Here is a 23,232-nt window from a genome sequence, read left to right as displayed (position 1 = left end):
AGAATTATTACTTTTGCTATTTATATGTAAAGCTAGGATGCCAGCCTACTAAGTAACATTGAACAGTTTACTTATCCTAAGTCTTATTTATTCCTTCTGTGAAATGAGGGTATGATGAGTCTTTGTCTCAATGTGGATATGATTTGTATCAAATTTTTTACAAGAGCAAGCCATCATAAAAAAGAGAGCAAGCCATCATTATGAACTCTACAGGGAGATGACATGAGACCATGATTATTAAAATCACTATGTTCTTTCTACAAGGCAAAAGTAATGAATTATTTAAAAGAATACCACTTTCCTCCACCGTTTATCTGCATGGTTTTTAGCCAACCAGTATCATTTTTTCCTCTTTACCAAGGTGCTGTAAGCTATTTAACACACACATTTTATACATACATACATACATACATACATACATACATACATACATACATCACACGTGAGACTTAGTGGTTAATTTTGACATTAGGCACAGAGAAAGTGTTTATTACATTTCTAAAATATATGTCAAATATAATTTTCTGACATAAACATATTTACTTATAAGCATTGTTGTTCATGACAGAATTCTCTGTAACTACACTGTCTGCTACTCGACTGCTCAGTGACCTCTGTCCATCACACACACACACACACACATACACACACACCAATGACCCTTACGTGTGCACCTCTTTCCATCATCTTGTAAGACATGTAGCTTATTTATGCTGGAGACACAGAGAATACAGTAGTCTAACTGTCTACTCTGGGGACTTCCACCCTAGTTTCCTTCCGGCCACTTCAAAATGCAAATGACTGTTTCAGATGGGAAAATTGAGACACCAAGAGTTGAACCATGTACTCTAGGACTTGAAGTGAGCGAAGCAGAAAGCATAATTCAAGTCCGTCTGGCCTCGGGTTTCATCTTGACTCAACTCCAACACCCTTCACACATAAAACTTACCCAAACAGTGTGAACCTCAACCTCGCCCTTCAACAAAGGCTTTAAAGACTATCTCTCATCCTGACTTACAGAGGCATAAAAGAATGACTCAAAAAGCACTTGGGAATTTAAAGGACGTCATCCTCCAAGGATCGTCTGAGAATTTCTCATCTTCCCTCTCATAGGTATTTAGAATTATCAACTTGCTTATTTTGCTGTGTCAGTTAATAACACATTACTATCCCCACTGAAACACTATCTCTAATCTGCTTTAAATTCAGTATTAAAAGAAAATACATGTTAATTATGCATTATTGTAGACTACTTTCATAATAACTACAAAACAAGTGTGGTATAAGTGCATGATTTCAAATTCACAGAAAAGCTAAGGGAGAGATAAGTTTATTTCATTTATCCAGGATAATGTAAGTAGTAAGTTGTAGAACTGTAGTTCAAAACATCCCTTTCCCTAGATAGGTAGAATCAATATCATTAAAATGACAATTTTACCAAAAATGATCCATAGATTTAACGCAATCCCTATTTAAATAACCACAACATTCTTAGGATCAAAAACAGTTCTAAAATTTATATGGAACCAGAAAAGAACCATAAAAGCCAAAACAATACTGAGCAAAAAAAGAAAACTAGAAAGCATCGTGATTTCCAACTTCAAGTTAAACTATGAAGCTATAGTAACAAAAACAGCATGGTACTGGCACAAAAATAGACCTGTAAACGAATGAAATGGGATAGAAGACAAAATACAACTTCATGCAATGTCATGAAGATTAGTGAAAAGAAGATGTCCACTCCTGTTGAAGTTTTATGTAAGGGATTTCCTGCAGAATTTGCCATGTACTTAAACTACTGCCTTGGGCTGTGCTTTGAGGAGCCCCAGATTATATGTATCTGAGGCAGCTATTTCACATCCTTTTCAGGACCTTGAATCACCAATATGACTACACATTTGATTGGACAATGTTAAAGCTGAAAGCAGCACAGCAGGCAGCCTCTTCCCGTGGGCAGGGTCAGAAGGTCCAAACCCCCAAAGGCAAGCATCCTGACAAAACCAAGAGTAACATGAAAGGGTTCTAAGCATGAACTGAAGAACAGAAGAAGCAGAGCAGAAGGTCGGAGCAGCATTTGTTTCTCCCCAAATCTAGAAATTTTAGTCCATATGTACACTAGCCAGTGGTTGTGGACAACCATTAACTTGGTGTAAAGAACTTAATTTCAGTATAAACTGGCTCCAGGCAGCATTGCTGATGCTTTGTGTGGAGTTGTAGCCGCTGTAACTGTGAATATTAACTGAGATAGTGAAACATGGTGTCCGGTTTTTATTGCATTTCTTCAAGTGGAAAAGTTAACTAAATGGTTGACACACACAAATTGGTGGAGAAATTGTGCATATGCCAATTTTTTGTTGACACCTTTTATTTTGAAATATCCTGCTTTGAGATCTCATTTCAGAAGAATGGCATGAACAGTCTTCAGCTACAGTTGTGATGGTTGTAAACGCTCACAATTGTGCATTCTTAGGGTTTTCCATCGGGGTTTGCAAGTTGTTCACTTAAAACATCCTTTAAATGGTTGGCTTCTTGTTTGCAAGCCAGCTGATATGGCAGCAACCAAAGATTCCAGTGTTTGAGCATATGAATGACTGTCTGCTTACCTGTGCTAGAAATAACAGCATCTAAAGTGAAGACTTAAAAATTTAGTGACTAATAGATTATCCTTAGGACTCTGCATTAACTCTGTAATGTTCTTGGTATTAAAAAAAAAGCATATTTGTCACTAATTTAGTTAACATCTTACAACTGAACATGTATGTTGCTTAGATATGTAATCACTGTAAACATCTATACGATCTGGGATTTTGTTTTTATTTTGAAATGGGAGCTTTTTTGCTTACAAGTTCATTAAAAACTAAAAACTGAAAAAAAGTAAATAAAAAATACAAGTTGGTTAGAATATACAAAATCAAGGACATACTTCCCGGACATCAACTCTACACTTTAACTCTGCCACATTATAAAGTAAACAAACTTCATTTTTCATGAGCTTACCCTCAGCTACAGACATGTGCTATGGAACTTTATTTAAATCAATTTAACCAGGAAATATGTTATTTCTGTTAGATTAAGAGTTTTAATGATCTGGATTATTAATTTTAAACTCCCAGTCTCTTAGAGGAAAAAGGACAAGTTCTACTGAGCCACACTTGCACGAGTAAGGAGGTACCATGACCCACAAACAGGAATAGATCTTCACCATTATCATGAACAGTGATAAGCTGGTAAGGAGATGAGTGTTAATTAGCTTCCTTGAGAATTACTATAATGTATATATAGATCAAAACACCCTATTGTACTCTATAAATGTATAGCTATTATTTATTAGTTAAAAATAAATGCAAGTTTTTAAAAAGAAGAAAAAAGAACTTGAAATAAAAACAAAAATTGCTGCCCACCAAAGAATCTTAAAATAGTATGATTATAGCAGGGCATGGTGGGGCATGCCTGTAATCCCAGCACTCAGGAGGCTGAAACATGAGGATTGAAGTGAGTTTGAGGCCAGTATAGGCTACATAGTGAGTTCTAAGCTAGCTTGGACTACACAGTGACACCCTGTCTCAAAAAAAGCACATATATATACGTATATATATACATATATATATATATGTATATATATATGTGTGTGTGTGTGTATAAAATTAAACATGCAGTTCTCTTGGTCTCTTAAGGGTATACTGTATTTTACTTAGCAAAGATTGATTTTTATGGCTGTTTCAGTATAGGCTAAACAACCAAAAAAGAATATAAAATGTAATCACTGATAAAACTGATGGTGAAAGTACCCCTTGTTTCTGTGAAAGAATGAATGTCAGGTTCTGCTCGAGGGATTTGAGCCTCTCCCAGCAAAAGTCACTTTGGTATTCCAAAGTTTCCTCATAGCATTTTTCATTTCCGCATTTCTCAAGGTATAGATGAGAGGGTTCAGCATGGGAGTAATGAAAGTTAAAACCACAGTCATGGATTTATCAATAGGAAATGTAGAACTGGGCCTTGCATACAAGAAGATGCAGGGTATGAAGAATAAAATGACCACTGTGATGTGGGAGGCACAGGTGTAGAAGGCTTTGCATTTCCCTTCCAAACCACGGCCCTTGAGGGAGTGTAAAATGACCCCATAAGAAACTAGAAGGATCAAGAAGGTGACAGAGCAAATGGCGCCTCCGTTGGCGATCATGGACAGCCCAAGCAGGTAGGTGTCAGCGCAGGCAAGTTTCAGCAAGGGGTACATGTCACACACAAAGTTGTCGATGACATTGGGGCCACAGAAAGGGAGCTGGTAAATAAAGAGAAATTGAACTAAGGAGTGAAGAAAGCCTCCAGCCCAGGCCACCAACAGCATGAGGACACACACCCGCCAATTCATGATGGTCAGATAATGAAGAGGCTTACAGATGGCCACATATCGGTCATAGGCCATCACCACCAAAAGAATGACTTCGGCACCAGCAAATAAGTGGTCGATAAAAACTTGAGTCATACAAGCCTGGAAAGAAATGGTCTTTCTCTCATAGAGTAAGTCAAAGATCATTTTAGGAGCGATGGTAGTAGAATAGACTGTGTCTATAAATGAGAGGTAAGCCAGGAAAAAGTACATAGGGGAACCCAGTAAGTGGCTGGCTGTGATTGTCACCATGATGAGCAGGTTGCCCATTATTGTCACAATGTAGATGAGTAAGAATGTGACAAAGAGAATTTTTTGCCCCTCAGGATTCTGGGTTAGACCCAGGAGGATAAACTCAGTTACATTGTTCTTATTTTCCATGGGTTCTTCTGAAGGTGTTGAGTTTGGCTCAGAGCCTGAAAACACAGGAGATAATAGTGAATTCAAGGTGATGCCAAGGTTTGTGACAAAAATAGGATGGTCTCTTCAACAGTGTTTCCTCCACATGGCATCACACCGAGGAGCTCACTAGAAAATGAGTGACTGGAATCTCCTTCCACTACTGCCCTGCTCATTTTCACAGATTTCTTTCTTCAATTTGCACGATAGGACTTCAGAATTGTAACCAACCGACATACACAAGTCTCGTGAAAAAAAATAAATCCTACAGACCTGGAAGGAAATGACCTTTTTCTCATAAAGTTTATAATCATCTCACGAACAACAGTGGTAGAATAGACAGTTTGTATTAACAACAAATCAGCCAGAAAAATGTAGAGGGGGAAGCCTACCGACTAACAAATATCAACCAAGGTGCTTTTTCCAGACTATCTTTCATGAAGACTGCATTTTTTTTTTGCATTCTATTTCCTTTTTTTTTCTTTAAGGCCTTTGATCCTCTGAGGTCCATCATGAAAACAATTCATAGGTAATGACTTCACTCATATATTTATGCAAAATAATAAATATTACATGCAGGTATACTGTGTGATCAAAATACAGTGAATGCCTAAGTATAAAACTATTATTATCCTAAGACACATTGTCATTAATCCTGCTGAAAATACTCCCCTCACTTCCACACACTTTTCCTTATCTCTTGACACCTAAGGAAGCCCTTCTGGAGGCCTCTTTGTGAGCTGTTAGTTGGCTCTCGTGGCTGCATCAATGTCCTGAATCACTTCAAACCGCCCGTTTACCGTTCCTACTTATTTTGACTTTGAGGAAAAGCCAGAAATGCACAATGCCAGGTCTGATGAAGAAGAAGAAAGATACACCAGTAAGTTTTTATTTGGCAGAAATTGCTCTAAACATTTTATTTAGGATATCAAGGTAGCAGGAAATGATTCACTAAAGAGGACTTCCAGAACTACCTCAGAAAGTGACAAGAACAATGGGATGTGTTCCAAAAGAGTGGAAAGATTTTGAAGTTAATCACAATGTTTTTGTAATGCAATAATTTTTATTTTTTAAATTAAATATTCACCATATTTTTTATCACATCTATGAAATTATTGGCCTATATTTGCATATTTACATATCTGATATCTTTTTATGAGCTTCTAGAAACTAGGAATGGCTCATTCATAGTAATTAATAGGCACATTGTGAATGCTTATTAAATACTTATTAAACTTTACTTATTAAGCAGAATTTCAAAGCTCATTAGAGCAACTGAGCAATGGTAAATATATTAAATTATTCCTAGTCATAAAAATCCAATAAAAGCATATAAACTGAATCAACATTAATTTCAACCTAGGTTTTGAAGGGAAAACAAATAAATAACATAAGGATAGACACAACACAGACATCTTCTCCACTTTCCAAATGTGTGTACCCAGGAATCAATTCAAAATGTCAAAAAAAAAAAAAAAAGATTTTTTAGGTAGAATCATGATACAAATAACTCTATATGAACAGTTCACAAATATCAGTTGATATTTAGCTCAGTTGTGATAAGAAAATCATGTCCTACCTTTATTTCTTTATTTCTTCTTTTAGCGAAACATTTATTGGTACATTTTAATATACATAATGATAACATTCATCATATCGAATTTTTACCAGTACATGATGTATCTTGCTTCTTCTTATAAAAAAAAGTGTTATGGCCTCTTCAGATGTGTTTTTCTGTATTCTTATCAGTGAAAACTTTATTCAAAATGACACAATAACAGTTTTTCTAGTAGATCATTTTTATATTAATCAGAATGACTCAGTTTGTTCTAAAGCATCTATGAATAATTTTGTTCATACTATTAGCTTTTAGCTACCTCAGTTCATGCTGAATATGAGACATTCATTCTCATTTGAGTCAAATATATCATGTATTGGACCTTTCAGATGTGATCCAGGGTCAACTTCAACTGTAATGTGTGTAACTTCATATTGTAAAGATTATTTTAAATCTGTTCCATGTCATGCTCACATTTCTTGACCATCACTTGTCTACAAGTAAAGAGATTATTCTAACTTTTGTACTTTTAAGGAAGCAAAACTACACCCAAGCATCTCAACTGAGAATGTAGTATGTAAGATATAGAATACTGAGAAATATTTTCAATCTACAAAACTGGAAATTACAGCTTTGAAATTTTGAGTTTTAATTCAGAAATTTTGAAACATGATAGCAGCCTATGCCTATGCATGTTTCTGTTTAACTTTTATATAAAAAGCTGTTTTCTATGGAAACAATACCTTCTTTGAAAGATGAGCAATAAACATAGAAACGATGCAGCAAAAATTTGAGATTTGAATAAAAAGCAAATCAGCTCATCAGTTTTCTTTAAAACAAGATAAATGTTAAATATAGTACAGATATTTGGTAGTCAGTTTCCTCACTGTCAAAGAAAATGGCTGCCTGTGAAACCTGCTGGACATGCCAAGGAAAGAACTGCAAAGTATGAAGGAACCAGAACTTGCTTGACTGGAAAACAGAACAGCTTCACCTCATGAGTAGCCTCTCCAGAGAACTAGGCTAAAACTAAGAAACACATTGGTCCTCGGAGGATGAAGTCTAGAACACCACATGGAAGACATCTAAAATGACAGCAGAATGGGATTTTGAGAATAATACAGAAAAGCAGAATTGGAGAGGGTGGATCTTTGATGGTCTTTGACAGTTTTGATTTGCTTGTAATTTCCAAAATTTACATTGCTATCATTCCTGTATTTTTTACAATAGTGCCAATGTGGAAATAAACCAATATCCACCAACTACTGAATGGATAAACATATTGTGGAATATTCATACAATGGGATATTGTTCAGCCTTACAAAGAAATGAAATTCTGATATATAGTACAGCATGACTAAACCTTGGAGACATCCTAATTTATTAAATAAGCCAGAGATAAAGGGACAGATATTTTATGATCTCACTTTTATGTGGTATCTAAAACAGTCATGTTAATAGACAAAGTATAATGGAGGTTACCAGATGCTGGGAATGGGGAGGAATGGAGAGTTATTATTTAAGGGGTACAGAATTTCAATGTGAGATGATGTATTACATATACCTTACCACAATTAAAAAGCAGAAATAAAACCTCTATATAGAATCAGAGCATTTTAACACAGCATATGTAAGGTGACAATTTATAAAAATAATTATCCAAGTCTCAATTACATAAAAATTGTACTATATAGTATAAAAATTTTAGGATAATATGCATCATGTGATATTATTATTTTTGTACCATGTGTTTTCTCTATTTTTGTATGTAGTTAAACAAGTCCAATATAAAATTTGAGGAAAATTACTTCCACTACCTTCTAGCAATTTCTTACAAAGTACATAAAATGCATGAGCTGTCTTATCCTTGGTTCTGTCACAAAACATTTTAGGCTAATTATAAATCTGCTTCTTAAGAAAGATACATGATTTATTCCAAATAATTCCGACTTGCCCTATTAGAAGTGAAGAGTTTTAGTAAATATGTTACCTGGGTTTTTGATATATTCTTTGGTCCCTTGTTCAAAATCCAAGCAATTTCTCTATGGTTCTTCGAGGTGATAACTTAGTTTGATAAAGATCATTTAGAACAGCCACCATCTTAGTCCAGACATGACTGCAAAGGAAGGATGACAGCCCACTCAGTCACTGAAGCTACAAATGCTTTGTTACACAAAAGTACATCTCCCTTAGTCTGCAAGAGGTATTGTATATCCATCTTCCCTTACTGTCAAAATATTTTACAAATTAAATTGGATTTACCCGGAATTGGCTTCAAATAGTTGATATGTGGCCTGTATCATCAAAGTTGAAAGCTATCATTGAGAATATGTATCCAGAATCAAACAAATGTAAAGCTTTGCTGTTATGCTTGCTGACCAAATCAACTGAATAAACATATTTGTAATGAGTAATCGACAGTACTGGATAATCTACAAAACGGACTTTGTTTTGGATATATCTAAAGGATTCACTACTGCATTAACACAGTTCATATTTAGAATTGTAATTAATGGCTTTTATCTAGGCAGAAATATTAATCCCCAAAGCAAATTAATCTCCCAAGTAAGAGGAGATATGGCTGGGTATTTAATCAGCAATAAACAAAAAGCATTTCACTGAGATGTTCAAGATGTTGTTCTCAAGACTGCATGTTCCAAGTTAAATTCACTGAGGAATTGTGCCCAAGAGAACACACCCTTCTACATGATCTTTCCAATGTCGTCTGAATTTTTCAGACGCTTCCCCTGGACACTTCACACTAATTAAGTAAAAAAGATCAGCAATCTGACCAAGGGAAGTCACATACTAAAAACAAAGGCAAAAGACTGCACAAATAAGAATAGTTTGTTTCCAGTTAATCACATGTATTTGAAACTCCTAAATCCAAGAAAGCACGTGCATGAAAGAGAAGCTTAAAGGTTTTTGTAGGACAAATACATTTAGAGAATGGTAGGTCATTGCAAATCAACTTGTTGTGCCTAGATCGCGAAGTCCCCAAAGACCACCAGGGAGCCGATTCCGATGTAAACACATGAGGGTCGTTTATTCAAGCTTGAGCAGGGGCACTCAACCGTCACCGACACAGCGGATCAGGATTGAGAGCCCCGAATTCCAAACCAGCAGGGTTTTTATTGTGGCTACCGCAAGGTTTGGGGATGTTCCATTTAGCAGTTACATGATTGGTTGATATTAGCAAGCATGGGGTGTACATGGGGGGGCGTTGAGGGGTGGCTACATGTAGAGTTTATGGGAAAAAGGAACAATCAGCACACTAACAGAATGTTCTATAGATAATGGGCCCGGGAGCATCTGTTTTCTGGGCAGACAGAGGATTGAGTTAGGAGCTGTGTCTCTTTTTTTATCTGTTGTCCTACAGCAAGGACATTTTATCATTATTTTATGGGCACAAAGGAGACTAGGGGAATAGTTGACTTCAGTGAAGTGGAATTTATGTCAAGGCCACTTCACTGTCTTATTTTAAGATGGAGTCAAACTTTAAAATGGAGTTAGTTAGGTCTCACAAACTTAGTGAAAGTTTCAGTCCAACTCAGAAGAGCTAATGTCCAAATAATAAGTCCAATTCAGAACAAAATAACTTTTCTTGAAAAGAAATGCAGAAACAAATAATTAGGACCTTTAACTTTTCAAATATTATTATAAAGCAATATACAGAAAAATAATACAAATGAAATCCAGAAATATTCAGATGTCTTTTATATAGCAATAGGAGCACCTTAAACCTAATCCTTCAACACAGTCTCCAAACACCATACGATGTGGCAGAAGTATAAAAAAATCAGGTAGAATTAATGCATGCCAAATATCAAGGGCATTAACAGTCAAATTCAGGTTATGAGGAAACAGAATGGCAAAATATAAATATACTCTGATTTTCAATTCTCCATTTAAAAAATTTTATCTGTACAAAAAAAAAAATAAAAAAATGGTTATGAACTAAAAGTTATATAAGATACCCAAATGCTCAACTCTCAATCTATCCATATAGAAAACATGCTTAAGGATTTCAAAGTAAACAGAAGCCAAAAATTTATGTAACTCCATGCAAAGCTATAGCAAAAGAAAAAGAAGAGAAACTGTTGCAATGAAATTCATAAATGCTTCCAATAGAATTTAAAAGCAGAGAAGATTTTATCAAAAAATTATGAATTGATTTTTCCAAAGAAACTGTTTGTCATTTATATCAACTTATGTAAACTTATTAAGACAATGCCACGCTGATAATAAAAAGAAACTGGGTATTTATCAGTCATAAAGGACTATATCTATAAAGAGAGCCCAATAAGGACAGCCCATTGGTCCTGAAACAATGTTATCAGTAATTATTATTATTATAAAATGCTATATAAAATAAATAACTAGATTACCCTATCAGTTGTTCAACTCACAAAAATTTTAATCATTGCTGTTCTAAATCTTTTATCACCACAGTTGTGATTTTTCTGTGAAGTGTTTGTTTTGTTTTGCTTTTTGGTACTGGGATTCAAACACAGGACCTTGAGCTTGTGAGGCAGCCAGTGGCACCACTGAGCTAAATCTCCGGCCCTTCTCTGAAGTGTTTGTAATCAGATTCATGGGAAGAATTGTTAACAGAAAAATTGGTTCTTTCTTTTGGTAACAATTGGTATAACAACAAATTTTTATCTTTGGTAACAAATGGTATAACAAGAAATTTTTATCTTTGGTAACAATTGGTGTAACAAGAAATTTTTCCTTAGCTCAAAACTGTTACATAAACTGAATTTGTTTGTTCTGGGTGGTTTGATTTTATATTTTCCTTTTAAAATTTTGAAACTGTCATCCCTTGAAATTCTGCAAAATACAACTGATGACAAAGAGACACAATGCAATTTTTTGAGAAGTTGACTTTCAACTACAAAATACATAAAATTAAATAGAATGCTGAATTTGAGGAAAACTTAGCCTAGCAGCTTCTTCTAAATATCTTTGCTGCTCAAATGTGGATAAGAAGGTTATGACACCAACTCTACCATCAATCACTTCCCCTTCAACGTGGGACCAGTTAGTGCCAAGAAGCAGAATTCTGGCAACAAGATAAAAATAAAAAATCTACCTACAGAATGATTGGTCAGTGATGCCTTTGGAAAGAACCTCAGAAACACAAGACAAGATATAAAAAATGCATGACAGCTGTCAAAATCAAATGGAAGCACTTCTGTCAGCCCCAAAATTAAAAGTCAAGAATTTATGAATGAAGGGATCTCACACATGAATACCTCAATGCAACTGTTGCTAAGGACTCTGCAAAAATCATAAATCTGTCTTGAGTCAGCTTGATTCTGATGTACCAGACCTGCCATTGAAAATCAAGATCTTGAGATGTTCACACTGAAAATAATTGTATGCACCAAGAATGACACTAACCTGAGTACATGTGGGTAGTCTAAAAATAATAACTAAGAGGATTATTGAGTATACAGTGAGTTTTGTCCTCTACTATTCTTTAGTGACAATACAACTGGCTGCAATAGAAATTAACATTCAGCTGGAACAACACTCACTGCTCTTAGGCAAAGATGGATGGTTACTCTGTGTACTTGAACTTAGACTTACCCTGTTTTGATAATATGAAGTACTGTACCATGTCTTCCACCTAGAATGAGAACCAGTGAATATAACTAAGCCTCTGCTAGAGTATTCTGTGCTTGGTGGCCTGGAGTGGCTTAGTGCCCCCCAGATGGAAATAAGCCAGGGGGAGTTTTGTTATCAAAAGAAACAATAGCAGTAACACCTCTTTACCCTCTGCAAACATGAGAGGGACTCCTACAAGTCAATGTAACTTTGCCGTCTTATTTAAGGACACTGTCTGTGTGGGGTAGCAATGCTGATCAGCATGTGAGGGGATTGTGATGAATAAGCAGCACTAATGGGCAACCACACTTACCTTATAATTAGTCTGGCTCGTGCACTTGGGTGAGACCTCACATACCTAGTCACACATACCCTACTTTGTCTACAACTCCTACTAATTGGGATCTGATAAGTGCTGAACATAATGTAACCCAAGATACTTAGTGGTTTTACCCACTTGCTATACTTTCTCCCCAAGAAACAAGCATTGACATGGAGTTTAAGATCAAGAATCAAGGATACACCAACTGCTGCCACCCTAAATTACATACAAAAGCCATGACCTTGCTTAATGAAGAAATTACTCAAATATAAAGGGTAAGACTATAAAAAGGCTGATCATGCATACATACATGCATACATTTTTTTTGGTAACTCTTATAAATTCTTTAGCCCTTCTTAAGTTGTAAAACCATATTGCAGCCATAGATAAACTTAGTGTTGTTCTGGTTTCCACTTGGTTACAATCTCTTCTTACAGCCTGAAAAAACTTGTCAGTCTGCTGTTGTGTTAGTGGGGATTGTCACAATCTCCTGTTAAACTTTGTGTTGTTGTCGGATTTGGTTGTGATGTGCACTCTGGCCTGCCGACCAAGGGCCATCAGAGAAAACTGCCTGGATAACATTGGAAGCATGTTTAGGCACATATGGAGTGGAGTGCATCATCCCTAAGAAAATACTAGGCATTTAATTTTTTTTTTTTTGGTAGTGGAGATCGAACTCAGGACTTTGTGCTTGCGAGGCAGGCTCTGGAACCACTGAGCTACATCCCCAGCCCTACTAAGGCATTTAAAACCATATTCCTGAAACAATGCTTTTCTAGTCCCAAGGCTCCCTGCAAATCAAAGGTGAATTCTATAGAGTCCAGGACCAGAATGTAGACAGAAGCATGATCTGAAGAACACTAGAGCTTGTTCATAGGAGCTGCCGCACATACTAAGTCAGCCTTTTCTTGGGATGCTGGTCAAACAGTGGAATACAGCTAATGGTGTCACTGTGATGTAGAGTAATCTATAAAGCCCACCTCTGCAGTAACCAGGCGACACTGCTGACTGGTTTGTGTCTCTCTCTCATGGATTTTAACCCGGTGACACTGTTGATTTTATGTCTCTCCTGTGGAGTTTTGCAAGGCAGTGCCGCCCTAGTACACCCCTGCTGTGGGTTTTGGCCAGGGGCAGTAGTGCTCTTCTCCTGCAGAATCTGACCAGGTAAGGGGGTTAACTGTATCCTTCACTATGGGATTTTGGCCAGGTGGGGGACTTGATCTGTATTCCCTTTCTGTGGGATTCTGTGAGGAAACAGTATTGGATTCATATTCTTTTCCTATAGCCACTCCCCACCTGTGAGTGCCAGTTAGTCCTGATGTATCTTACCTTTCTCAAATCTGTCTCTAAATAGCTTCTTTGGTCTCTTAGCAGCCCATTGCACCTCCTAGCACAGCTGGACTCTGCACCAGACAGAGGGATCCTATTCAGCCATCGAAGAAAAGGAAATTCTGTCATTTACAGCAATACTGATGAGCCATCAGGACAGTGTGCTAAATGAAACAAATCAGGCCCAGTTAGGCAAACACTGCAATTTCCCATTTTACATGTGAATTAGAAAAAAAGTTGGACTCAAAAGTAGACGGTAAGATATTGGTTTCCATAAATTAGGAAACCAGTGAGGAGGTGTGGAAATGGTCAAAGGATATAAAATTTCATTTAAGAAGAATAAGATCAAGTGTTCTAGTGTACAACTGTGAGACCTAAATAATTCCATTTTAAAATTTGACTCCATCTGAGAATAAGGCAGTAAAGTGGCCTAGACATAAATTCCACTTCACTGAAGTCAACTATTCCCCTAGTCTCCTTTGTGCCCATAAAGTAATGATAAAATGTCCGTGCTCTGGGGCAACAAATGAAAAAAGGACACAGCTCCTAAATCAATCCTCTGTTTGCCCAGAAAACAGACACTCCTGGGCCCGTTATCTATGTGCTGACCATGAACATTCTGTCAATGAGCTGATTGTTCCTTTTTTAATAAAATCTATATGTAGCCGCCCCTCAACCCCCCCCCCGTACACCCCATACTTGCTAAATATCAACCAATCATGTAACTGCTAAATGGAAAATCCCCAAACCTTGCTGTAGCCACAATAAAAACCCTGCTGATGTGAAATTCGGGGCTCTCAATCCTGATCCGCTGCACCGGTGATGGTTGTGAGTCCCTGCTCGAGCTTGAATAAATGACCCTCATGTGTTTGCATCAGAATCGGCTCCTTGGTGGTCTTTGGGGACTTCGCAATCTGGGCACAACACAACATGGTGGCTATAGTCAATAACAAATAATATTCTTTTCAAAATTTCTGAGTGTGGATTATGAGTGATTTCATCAAAAAAGAAAATGTTATCTGGATAATAAATGTTATTTAGCTCAATTTAGCTAATTCTACAATGTATATATATATTTATGTATATTAAATCATAAAAATTCTTACTCATCAAATGAAACAATATAGAGTTAAAAAATCAGAGAAGACTTCGTGACATACAAATAATGAATAATACTAGAGGCATAACTCCAATAATTTAATAATTATAATAGAAAAACCAGGCAAGCCCTAGCACAAACATAAATAAAAATTTCTTAAAGATTGGGGGAAAAGTGAATTTCAATAAACTTATGAAAATACGGTCAGCTTCGGGGGCAATGAAATGCGAATTAAAATCATAATGACTGGGAAGTTGTAAGGAACAAGGAAAAGGGACGTTACCAGAACCTCTGCAGTAAGTCCTAGTCTCCTGCGAGCCATGGAAGTACACGGCAAATTACGGGAAAAGTAAAAAAATGAGACTGAGGAGAAGCTGAGCTTTAGATCTGATCAGTGCTGCTCTGGGCAGCAAAGACAAAAGCCCCCACTTTACCACACCTTTTATTCAGTACTCAGTCTGTCGGGAGAAACAAATGTAACAAATGACTCAGGACTGAGAGTTCAGCACATCCGCGTAAAATAGATGTAACAATCCAAGAACAACGAGGAATTGAGTAGATGTTTGTTCCTCCCAGGATATTTTCAGCTCCCAGGATGTTTCTTCTCCTGGAGAATCACAGCATCTGCAGATCATTGAGGTCTCAGTTGTGACCAGAGGCCAAAATGGAATTATGTCTCAGAATTCCATAGCTGGGCTGTAGCCAGGGGAACTAGGCTAACCAAAAGATTTTTCCCTAAAATTATGCAGCATTGCTCCCAACAGGAAGTCTTGTACACACTACATTCACAAAAATATTAAGCATTTCACAGTATCAGGCATTTCACCAATGAATGTAGAGCAATAGAACTGTTTACACTATTGGTAGGAGTGTAACATATAACACCAGTAGAGAAAACACAACCACCTGTAAAAGTGAATGTATAAATTCCTTACTTGGCCTGTAAGAATTCCAGCTGGAAAAGAAAACTCTTATAAGCATATATAATGTTCCTGTTGCAATGAAAACAATTCTACCTTCTCCCCAGTTTTTGATTTTTCAAGTCAGAGGAAATTGTGATCTCTCTCTATCCATAGATAGATAGATAGATAGATAGATAGATAGATGAGAGTTAGAAAGATAGAGATATAGATCTATTTTCCTTATCAACAACATCTGGTGTAACAAAATTGTTCACTGCAAATATCTTTAAGCAGTATCATCTGCCATCTATCATGAAGTGAAAGGGCATAGCCTATGATTAAAAAATGGAATAATCTTAAGACAAAACCCATAATTCAGCCACATAAAGTTTCTGACCATGGGCTGGGGATTTAGCTCAGTGGTTCTGGCACCTGCCTCACAAGCACAAAGTCTTGAGTTCAATTCCTGGCACCAAAAAAAAGTTTCTGACCTAACAAAATAATGAATGTGAAAAATAAAAAAATCATTCTTTTGGTTACAGAAATTTAATACTAGCTAAATTTCTTTCTCATTAATTTGGATGATGTTTATATTTCAAAGGTGGCTTCTTTAGGGGTTACAGGATTCAGGACATGATTTAAAAAGTTTTGTTAAGCCATAAAGTAGATTATTATCATTATTTTTAAAACTTTAAATCTCATTTCAATAACAATAAAGTTTCAGTTTTATTTTAATAACAGTATGAAAAATATCTTTATCCTCTCTTATTCTTTATAAGATTGATCCTGTTTCAAAAGAAATTTGTTAAACACTTTGATAGCTTTAGACAAAAAACAGAAACATCCACAGATACTCTATCATGTGGATGACATCATCTTTGTTAGAGTTTATGTTCTGTTTGTAGAATTATCAAACATGTTCAGTTTGAAACACACATTCATATTCTATCAGTACTTAACTTTCTAAACCAAAGATTGTTCATAGCATCTTTATCTCTGAATTTCTCAGGTGTATATTACAGGATTTAGCATGGGAGCAATAATTGCAAAAAATACACTTATGAATTCATCAAAAGGAAAGTTAGAGACTGGTCTAACATACATGAAAATACAGGGAACAAAAAGTAGGACAATTATGATGTGGAGGCTGCAGGTAGAAAGGGCCTTGGGCCTCCCTTCTGAGTTTTAAGGGAGTTTAGGATGATTCCATAGGAGATAAGTAGCAGGATGAAGATCACCATACAGATGGCTCCACCATTGGCCACCACAGAGAGGCCAATTAGGTAGGTGTCAGTGCACGCAAGCTCCAGTAATGGGTACATGTCACAGATGAAATTATCCATGATACTGGGGCCACAGAGCAGGAGACTAGACACAAACACAAGTTGAATCAGATTGTGCACAAAACCTCCAGCCCAGGCTACCACCAGCAGGAGGATATAAACCTGAAAACCCATAGGTTCATGATGGTCAAATAGTGCAGAGGCTTACAGATGGCCACATAGCAGTCATAGGCCATCGCCACCAGAAGGAAGACCTCAGCACCACCAAATGAGGGCCCTATAAAGAGCTGCTCCAGGCAGGCTGGGAAGAAAATGGTCTTTCTATTGCTAAGCAGGTCTATCAGCAACTTGGGTGAGAACACAGTGGAATAAACAGCATCTATGAGTGACACACAGGCAAAGAAGTAGTATATTGGGGAGCCCAAGGAGGGCTGGCAAGGACAGTCACCAGGATGAGGAGGTTGCCCAGTATTGTCACAGTGTAGATGAGTAAAACCATGACAAATAGTGCTGTTTGTGCACTCAGATCCTGAGTGAGGACCAGGAGGACAAATTCTGTGACATTGTTACCATGCCCCATTCAATCTTCTAGAAGCCTTACTTCAGAGATGCAAGCTCAGGAGAGCAGGACCTGCCAGGAATCTGCAAATAGGACCATGGATCCATTCTGTCATAGAGTGCATCTTCCTCCTTATATCTTCTATAGTGGTGAACACACAGCAAACACTTAGCTAATATTTTTGAATTCTTCTTCCAAGAACCCCAACAGACCTTCTCTTGATGATTCTGTTTCTCCTCAAATAATTTTACCCTATCTCTTTGTCATAGATGATAGTCTATAGAGAAGAGTAATAAAAAACCCAACGGTCACTTGTACATTTACAAACTCTTTCATTCAACGATGTCATGTTGTGACACAGAGGGCAGCAATGACAAACAGCTAAAGTGCTGCTAACAAAAAATGCACAGTAATCTCTAGTGGTGGCAATAAATCCTAGATATATGAGCTAACATAGAGTCAGTCATTTTAGTTGGTAGTATTATGTGGAATAATTTTACCACATGATCTTCATTGCATGAAAAATGAATACTATTGCACCTTACCACATATTAGATGACCAGACTCATATATCAAAGGATGTTCATTCTTGGTGAATTCCTCATTAAATCTCAAGATACTAGATTTTGAACTGTATCAAATAACTACAAAATTATTTAGCACATTGCTAACCACTTAGTACTTAGTATATTATTTGAATCTCATTTTTCATTTTCAGGACCTATAATCCGGTCCCTGTCCTATGCCAAATTCTTAGCAAATTTGTGTTTTCTACCCTGATGTTCAGCAAATATTTTTAACTGATCTAAATGAAGTCAAGACTATAAACAGCCACTCCATTAGCTGCTGGTATCAGATTTTTGGAGTTTTGGAGTAAGCTAGGTACTAATGAAGGAGAAAAATAGAAAATGAAAGGAGAAATAGAGAATAGTGTGCTATGCTGTTGTATATAAGACTCCCTATGTACTGAGGATGCTGCAAAATAGAATTCAGTGAGCACATTCCAAAAAGCAGTCTACTGGAGGGAGAAGTCCATCCTCACTCAGCATGAAAAGGAATGGGTTTGAGTGATTCTCTAAACATGACCACAGATACTTCTCAACACATTGAAAAATAAAGGAATTGAATTAGAAGAGGCCAGAACCATTTCCACTCCATCTATTTACAACACTGGTAGTGCAGGCCTATCACTTCTTACTCTGTATATGTTTAGTATGTTTCATATTTTATCACCAAGTAGCAGTTTGCACGCTCATTACTGTTACTTCAAAAATGCCAGGCTGTAGTGAGATGAAATGTCAAGAGGGACAAATAATGACCCTAAGTTTTCCATCCATGGTCTATCCAGGCAGGCTGGGAAGACCTAAGAATCCTAAGAATCCCCGAGAGAGCGAGGCACAGTCTTGAGCACTGTGGCTGCTGGGAAAATAGATGGAACTGGTGACCATTGTATTAAGTGGAATGAGTCAGGCTCAAAATTCAAATGCAGAGGACACCAGACCACCAGACCAAGGTACTGAGTCCTGCTGCTCCCGGACCAGAGGTAGGGGCTTCTGAGTCACCCTCCCACTGCTCCTGGTCCAGAGGAAGGGGCTTCCCGGTCACCATCCCTCCCGCTGCTCTCAGCCCAGAGGAAAGGGCTTTTGGGCCAACTTCTGTCCTGCTGCTCCTGGTCCAGAGGAAGGGGCTTCCCGGCCACCATCCTTCCCACTGACATCTTCCCGTGTAGACATCTTATTTGCACACAAAGTAGATTTCAAACCAGAACTCATTAAGAGAGACAAAGAAGGTCACTATATCCTTGTAAAGGGAACAATCCAAGAGGTAGAGATGACAATCATACATATATGTGCACCAAATACTAATGCCCCCAACTATACAAAACAAATATTAATGGACATGAAAAACCCAAAAAGCACTAATGCAATTGTATTGAAGGAATTCAACACCCCACTGTCACAAATACACAGGTCATCTAGATTAAAAATCAACAACAAAATGATAGAACTGAACCAAGTTTTTGAACAAATGGACTTAACAGATGTCTACAGAGTGTTCCACCCCACAAAATCAGAATATACATTCTTTTCAGCTGCATATGGGTCATTCTCCAAAATAGACCATATACTAGCTCATAGAACATGTTTAAGTAAATGCAAAGGAACTGAATTTTCCACTGTGTATTATCACACCCTAGTGCAATTAAACTGGAGATCAATAGAATAAGAAATGGCAAGAACTCCACAAACACATGGAAATTCAATAACACTCTTCTGAACAACCAGTGAGTCCCAGAGAAAATTAAAGAAGAAATTAGTTTCTACAATTAAATGATAATATCACTACAATACACAGGAATCTATGGGACACAATGAAAGTAGTCCTATGAGGAAAATTCATAGCAGTGAATGCCCACACTAGGAAAATAGAGAGACCTCAAATAAATAGCCTAATGGTAATAAATAGCCTTAAGCTCCTAGGAAAAGAAGAGCATGACAAACCCAAAGCTCATACAAGGGAGGAATTATAAATAATAGAGCAAAACTCAATGCATTGGAGACTAAGAGAATAATACAAAAAAAAAATCAATGAATCAAAGAGTTGGTTTTTTGAAAGAATAAATTATATCAATAAACCTTTACCCAACCTTACCAAAAAAAGGAAAGAAAAAGCTCAAATCCATGTGATTAGGAATGAAAAATTGAAGTCACAACAGATCCAGCAGAAATCCAGACAATCATCAATACCTACTTTGAGAACTGATACTCTAATAAAATGGAAAACAGAAGAAATGGAGAGATTTCTCAATACATACAAATTGCCAAAGTTAAATGAAAAAGATATGAAAATCCTAAACACCCCAATTACAATCAGTGAAATTGAAAACATAATTAAAAATTTACCAACAAAGAAAAGCCCAGGTTCTGATGGCTTCACTGCTGAATTCTACAACACATTTAGAGAAAAACTATTCCCACTACTGTTTAAATTCTTCAAGGAAATTGAAAGGGAAGCAATAATCCAGAATTCTTTCCTGAAAGCAAGTGTTACTTTGACTCCAAAAGCAACCAAAAAAGAGAACTGCAGGCCAATCTTCCCAATAAGCATAGATGCAAAGTCCTCAATAAGACACTGGCAAACAGGAGGTCCCGAGTCATGTGGAAGATGCCGACTCACACTGCTGCAGACAGGCAGGTCTGCCCATACCCTACCAAGGCCCCCAGTCTCGCAGAAGATGCTGAATCACCCCACTGCAGACAGGCAGCCACCTGGTTCCACACTACAAAGATGCAGAGGACACCAGACCACCAGACCAAGGTACTGAGTCCCGCTGCTCCTGGCCCAGAGGTAGGGGCTTCTGAGCTGCCATTCCACTGCTCCTCGTCCACAGGAAGGAGCTTCCCGGTCACCATCCCTCCCGCTGCTCCTAGCCCACAGGAAAGGGCTTTTGGGTCACCATCACAAACACTGCTCCCGCCCCCTGTCCCACCTCACCCAGCTCAGAGGAGGTAATCCATGCAGGCCCTAACAGCCCCCTGCCCCAGTCAAAATGAGAAAACACATAAATAAGTCTCAAAACCAGACTTCCAGATCACCTACAGCAACCCCAAAGGGAAATGAGATGGAACACTCTGATACTCAACCACCTGGACCCACTGAACTCGCAACAAAAGGGGATCTGGAAAAAATGAAATCAGAAATAATTTCTCAGATAACAGGAGAAATTGTGCCCCTAGTGCAAGACATGATTAATAAATCTAGAGAGGAGCTCAGGAACATGATGCAATCCCAAAATAAGAAACAAATGGAATCCATAAAACAGATGCAAATAGATTTCCAGGGCATGAAAAACTCCATTGAAAGTCTACACAGCAGAATGAGCCAGTGTGAGGACAGAATTTCAGATATAAAGGTAAGATTGCAATTAGTGACCAGGAAAAGAAAAACTGCTTCAGAATTAAAAGGGAACATGAGAAATCAATCCAGCAGCTGCTAGATGATGCAAAGAACAATAACATAAGACTGATTGGGCTCAATGAAGAAACAGGAAAGAGTGGAAAATCTCTTCACAGAAATAATGGCAGAAAACTTCCCAAGCAGGGGAAAGACCTTGACATACAGATAAGTGAGGCATATAGGAGTCCAAATAGCCTTGATCAAAAAAAGCCTACACATAGGCATATAATTGTTAAGATTCCAGAAACACAACAGAAGAACAAAGTTCTCCAAGCAGTCAGAGAAAAGAAACAAATCACATACAAAGGAAAGCCCATCAGAATCACAGCAGACTTCTCAACACAAACCATCAAGGTAAGAAGAGCTTGGAGAGAAATATTCCAAGCCCTAAAAGAAAACAGCCTGCTACCCAGATTGATGTACCCTGCAAAACTATCTTTCAAAATTGATGGAGAAATAAGATACTTTCATGACAAAGAGCACCTTAGGAACTTCATGAATACCAAACCAGCACTACAAAGAATTTTATACAATATCCTCAAAACAGACATTGAGGATCACAACCCCAGGAATCAAAGCAGAATGAACCCATCTGGCATGACAAGAAATTAAATGTAAAGGGGGAGAACCCAACAAAAAGAAAAAGTCATGGCCATGACAAGTCAATATGTTTCAGTTATAACCATCAATGTTAATGGTCTCAATTCACCAATCAAAAGCAATAGGCTGGCAGAATGGGTCAAGAAGCAAAATCCAACAATATGCTGCATACTTGAAAAACACTTAATTCAAAAGGAAACTCATAGACTGAAAGTTAAAGGGTGGAAAACAATACTCCAAGCGACAGGAACCTGAAAAAAAAGCAGGCGTAGCTATCCTCTTGGCAGATCAAGTAGATTTCAAACCAACACTGATTAAGAGAGACGAAGAAGGACACTACATCCTTGTAAAGGGAACAATCCAAGAGGAAGAGATGACAATCATAAATATCTATGCACCAAACACTAGTGCACCCAACTCTATAAAACAAATACTAACGGACATGAAAAGTCATATACGCACTAATACAATTGTACTGGGGGACCTCAACACCCCACTGTCACAAATAGATAGGTCAGCTAGACTAAAAATAAGTAATGAAATACTAGAACTCAATCAAACTCTTGAACAAATGAACTTAACAGATGTTTATCGAGTCTTCCACCCCACAAAATCAGAATACACATTCTTCTCAGCTGCACATGGGTCATTCTCCAAAATAGACCACATAATCACATATAGAACAAGTTTAAGTAAGTGCAAAGAAATTGAAATTATCCCCTGTATATTATCAGACCATAGTGCGATGAAATTGGAGATCCATAGCAAAAGAAACTCAAAAATTTCATAATCACTTGGAAATTGAACAACACATTTCTGAATAACCAAAGGGTCACAGAGGAAATTAAAGAAGAAATCAGACAGTTCCTTCAATTAAATGACAATGACAATATAACATATCAGAATATATGGGACACAATGAAAGCAGTCTTATGAGGGAAATTCATAGCAGTGAATATGCATATTAGGAAAACAGAATGAGCCCAATTAAACAACCTGATGCTGAACCTCAAGCTTCTAGAAAAAGAAGAGCAGGACAAACCCAAACCTAAAACAAGGTGGGAAATTATCAAGATCAGAGGAGAAATCAATGCAATGGAGACTAAAAGAATGATACAAAAAAAATCAATGAATGTCCCGGCCCGCGGGTAAGTCAACGGAGACCCTAGAGGGGGAGCGAGGATGAGAGGGGACAGGGGACACGAGAGATGGAGACAAGACAGG

General features: G+C 37.4%; 1 protein-coding gene and 1 pseudogene across 1 annotated transcript; both read right to left on the bottom strand.

Annotated features, from left to right (window-relative positions):
* Window positions 1-3,814: 3,814 nt before the first annotated feature.
* Window positions 3,815-5,013, bottom strand: LOC101719393 (olfactory receptor 4A15). Its single transcript, XM_004852591.4, has one exon. The coding sequence runs from the start codon at window positions 4,766-4,768 to the stop codon at window positions 3,815-3,817; it is 954 nt and encodes a 317-aa protein (XP_004852648.1). The 5' UTR covers window positions 4,769-5,013.
* An 11,575-nt stretch (window positions 5,014-16,588) lies between these two features.
* On the bottom strand, window positions 16,589-17,472 carry LOC147820782 (olfactory receptor 4A8-like; annotated as a pseudogene).
* Window positions 17,473-23,232: the final 5,760 nt, after the last annotated feature.

This window comes from Heterocephalus glaber, unplaced genomic scaffold (genome assembly GCF_053883595.1).
Source record: "Heterocephalus glaber isolate CG9 unplaced genomic scaffold, H.glaber_assembly_v1.0 deba00001804, whole genome shotgun sequence".
In the NCBI taxonomy this organism is placed as follows: domain Eukaryota; kingdom Metazoa; phylum Chordata; class Mammalia; order Rodentia; family Bathyergidae; genus Heterocephalus; species Heterocephalus glaber.
This window is presented reverse-complemented; position numbering and strand designations above follow the sequence as displayed.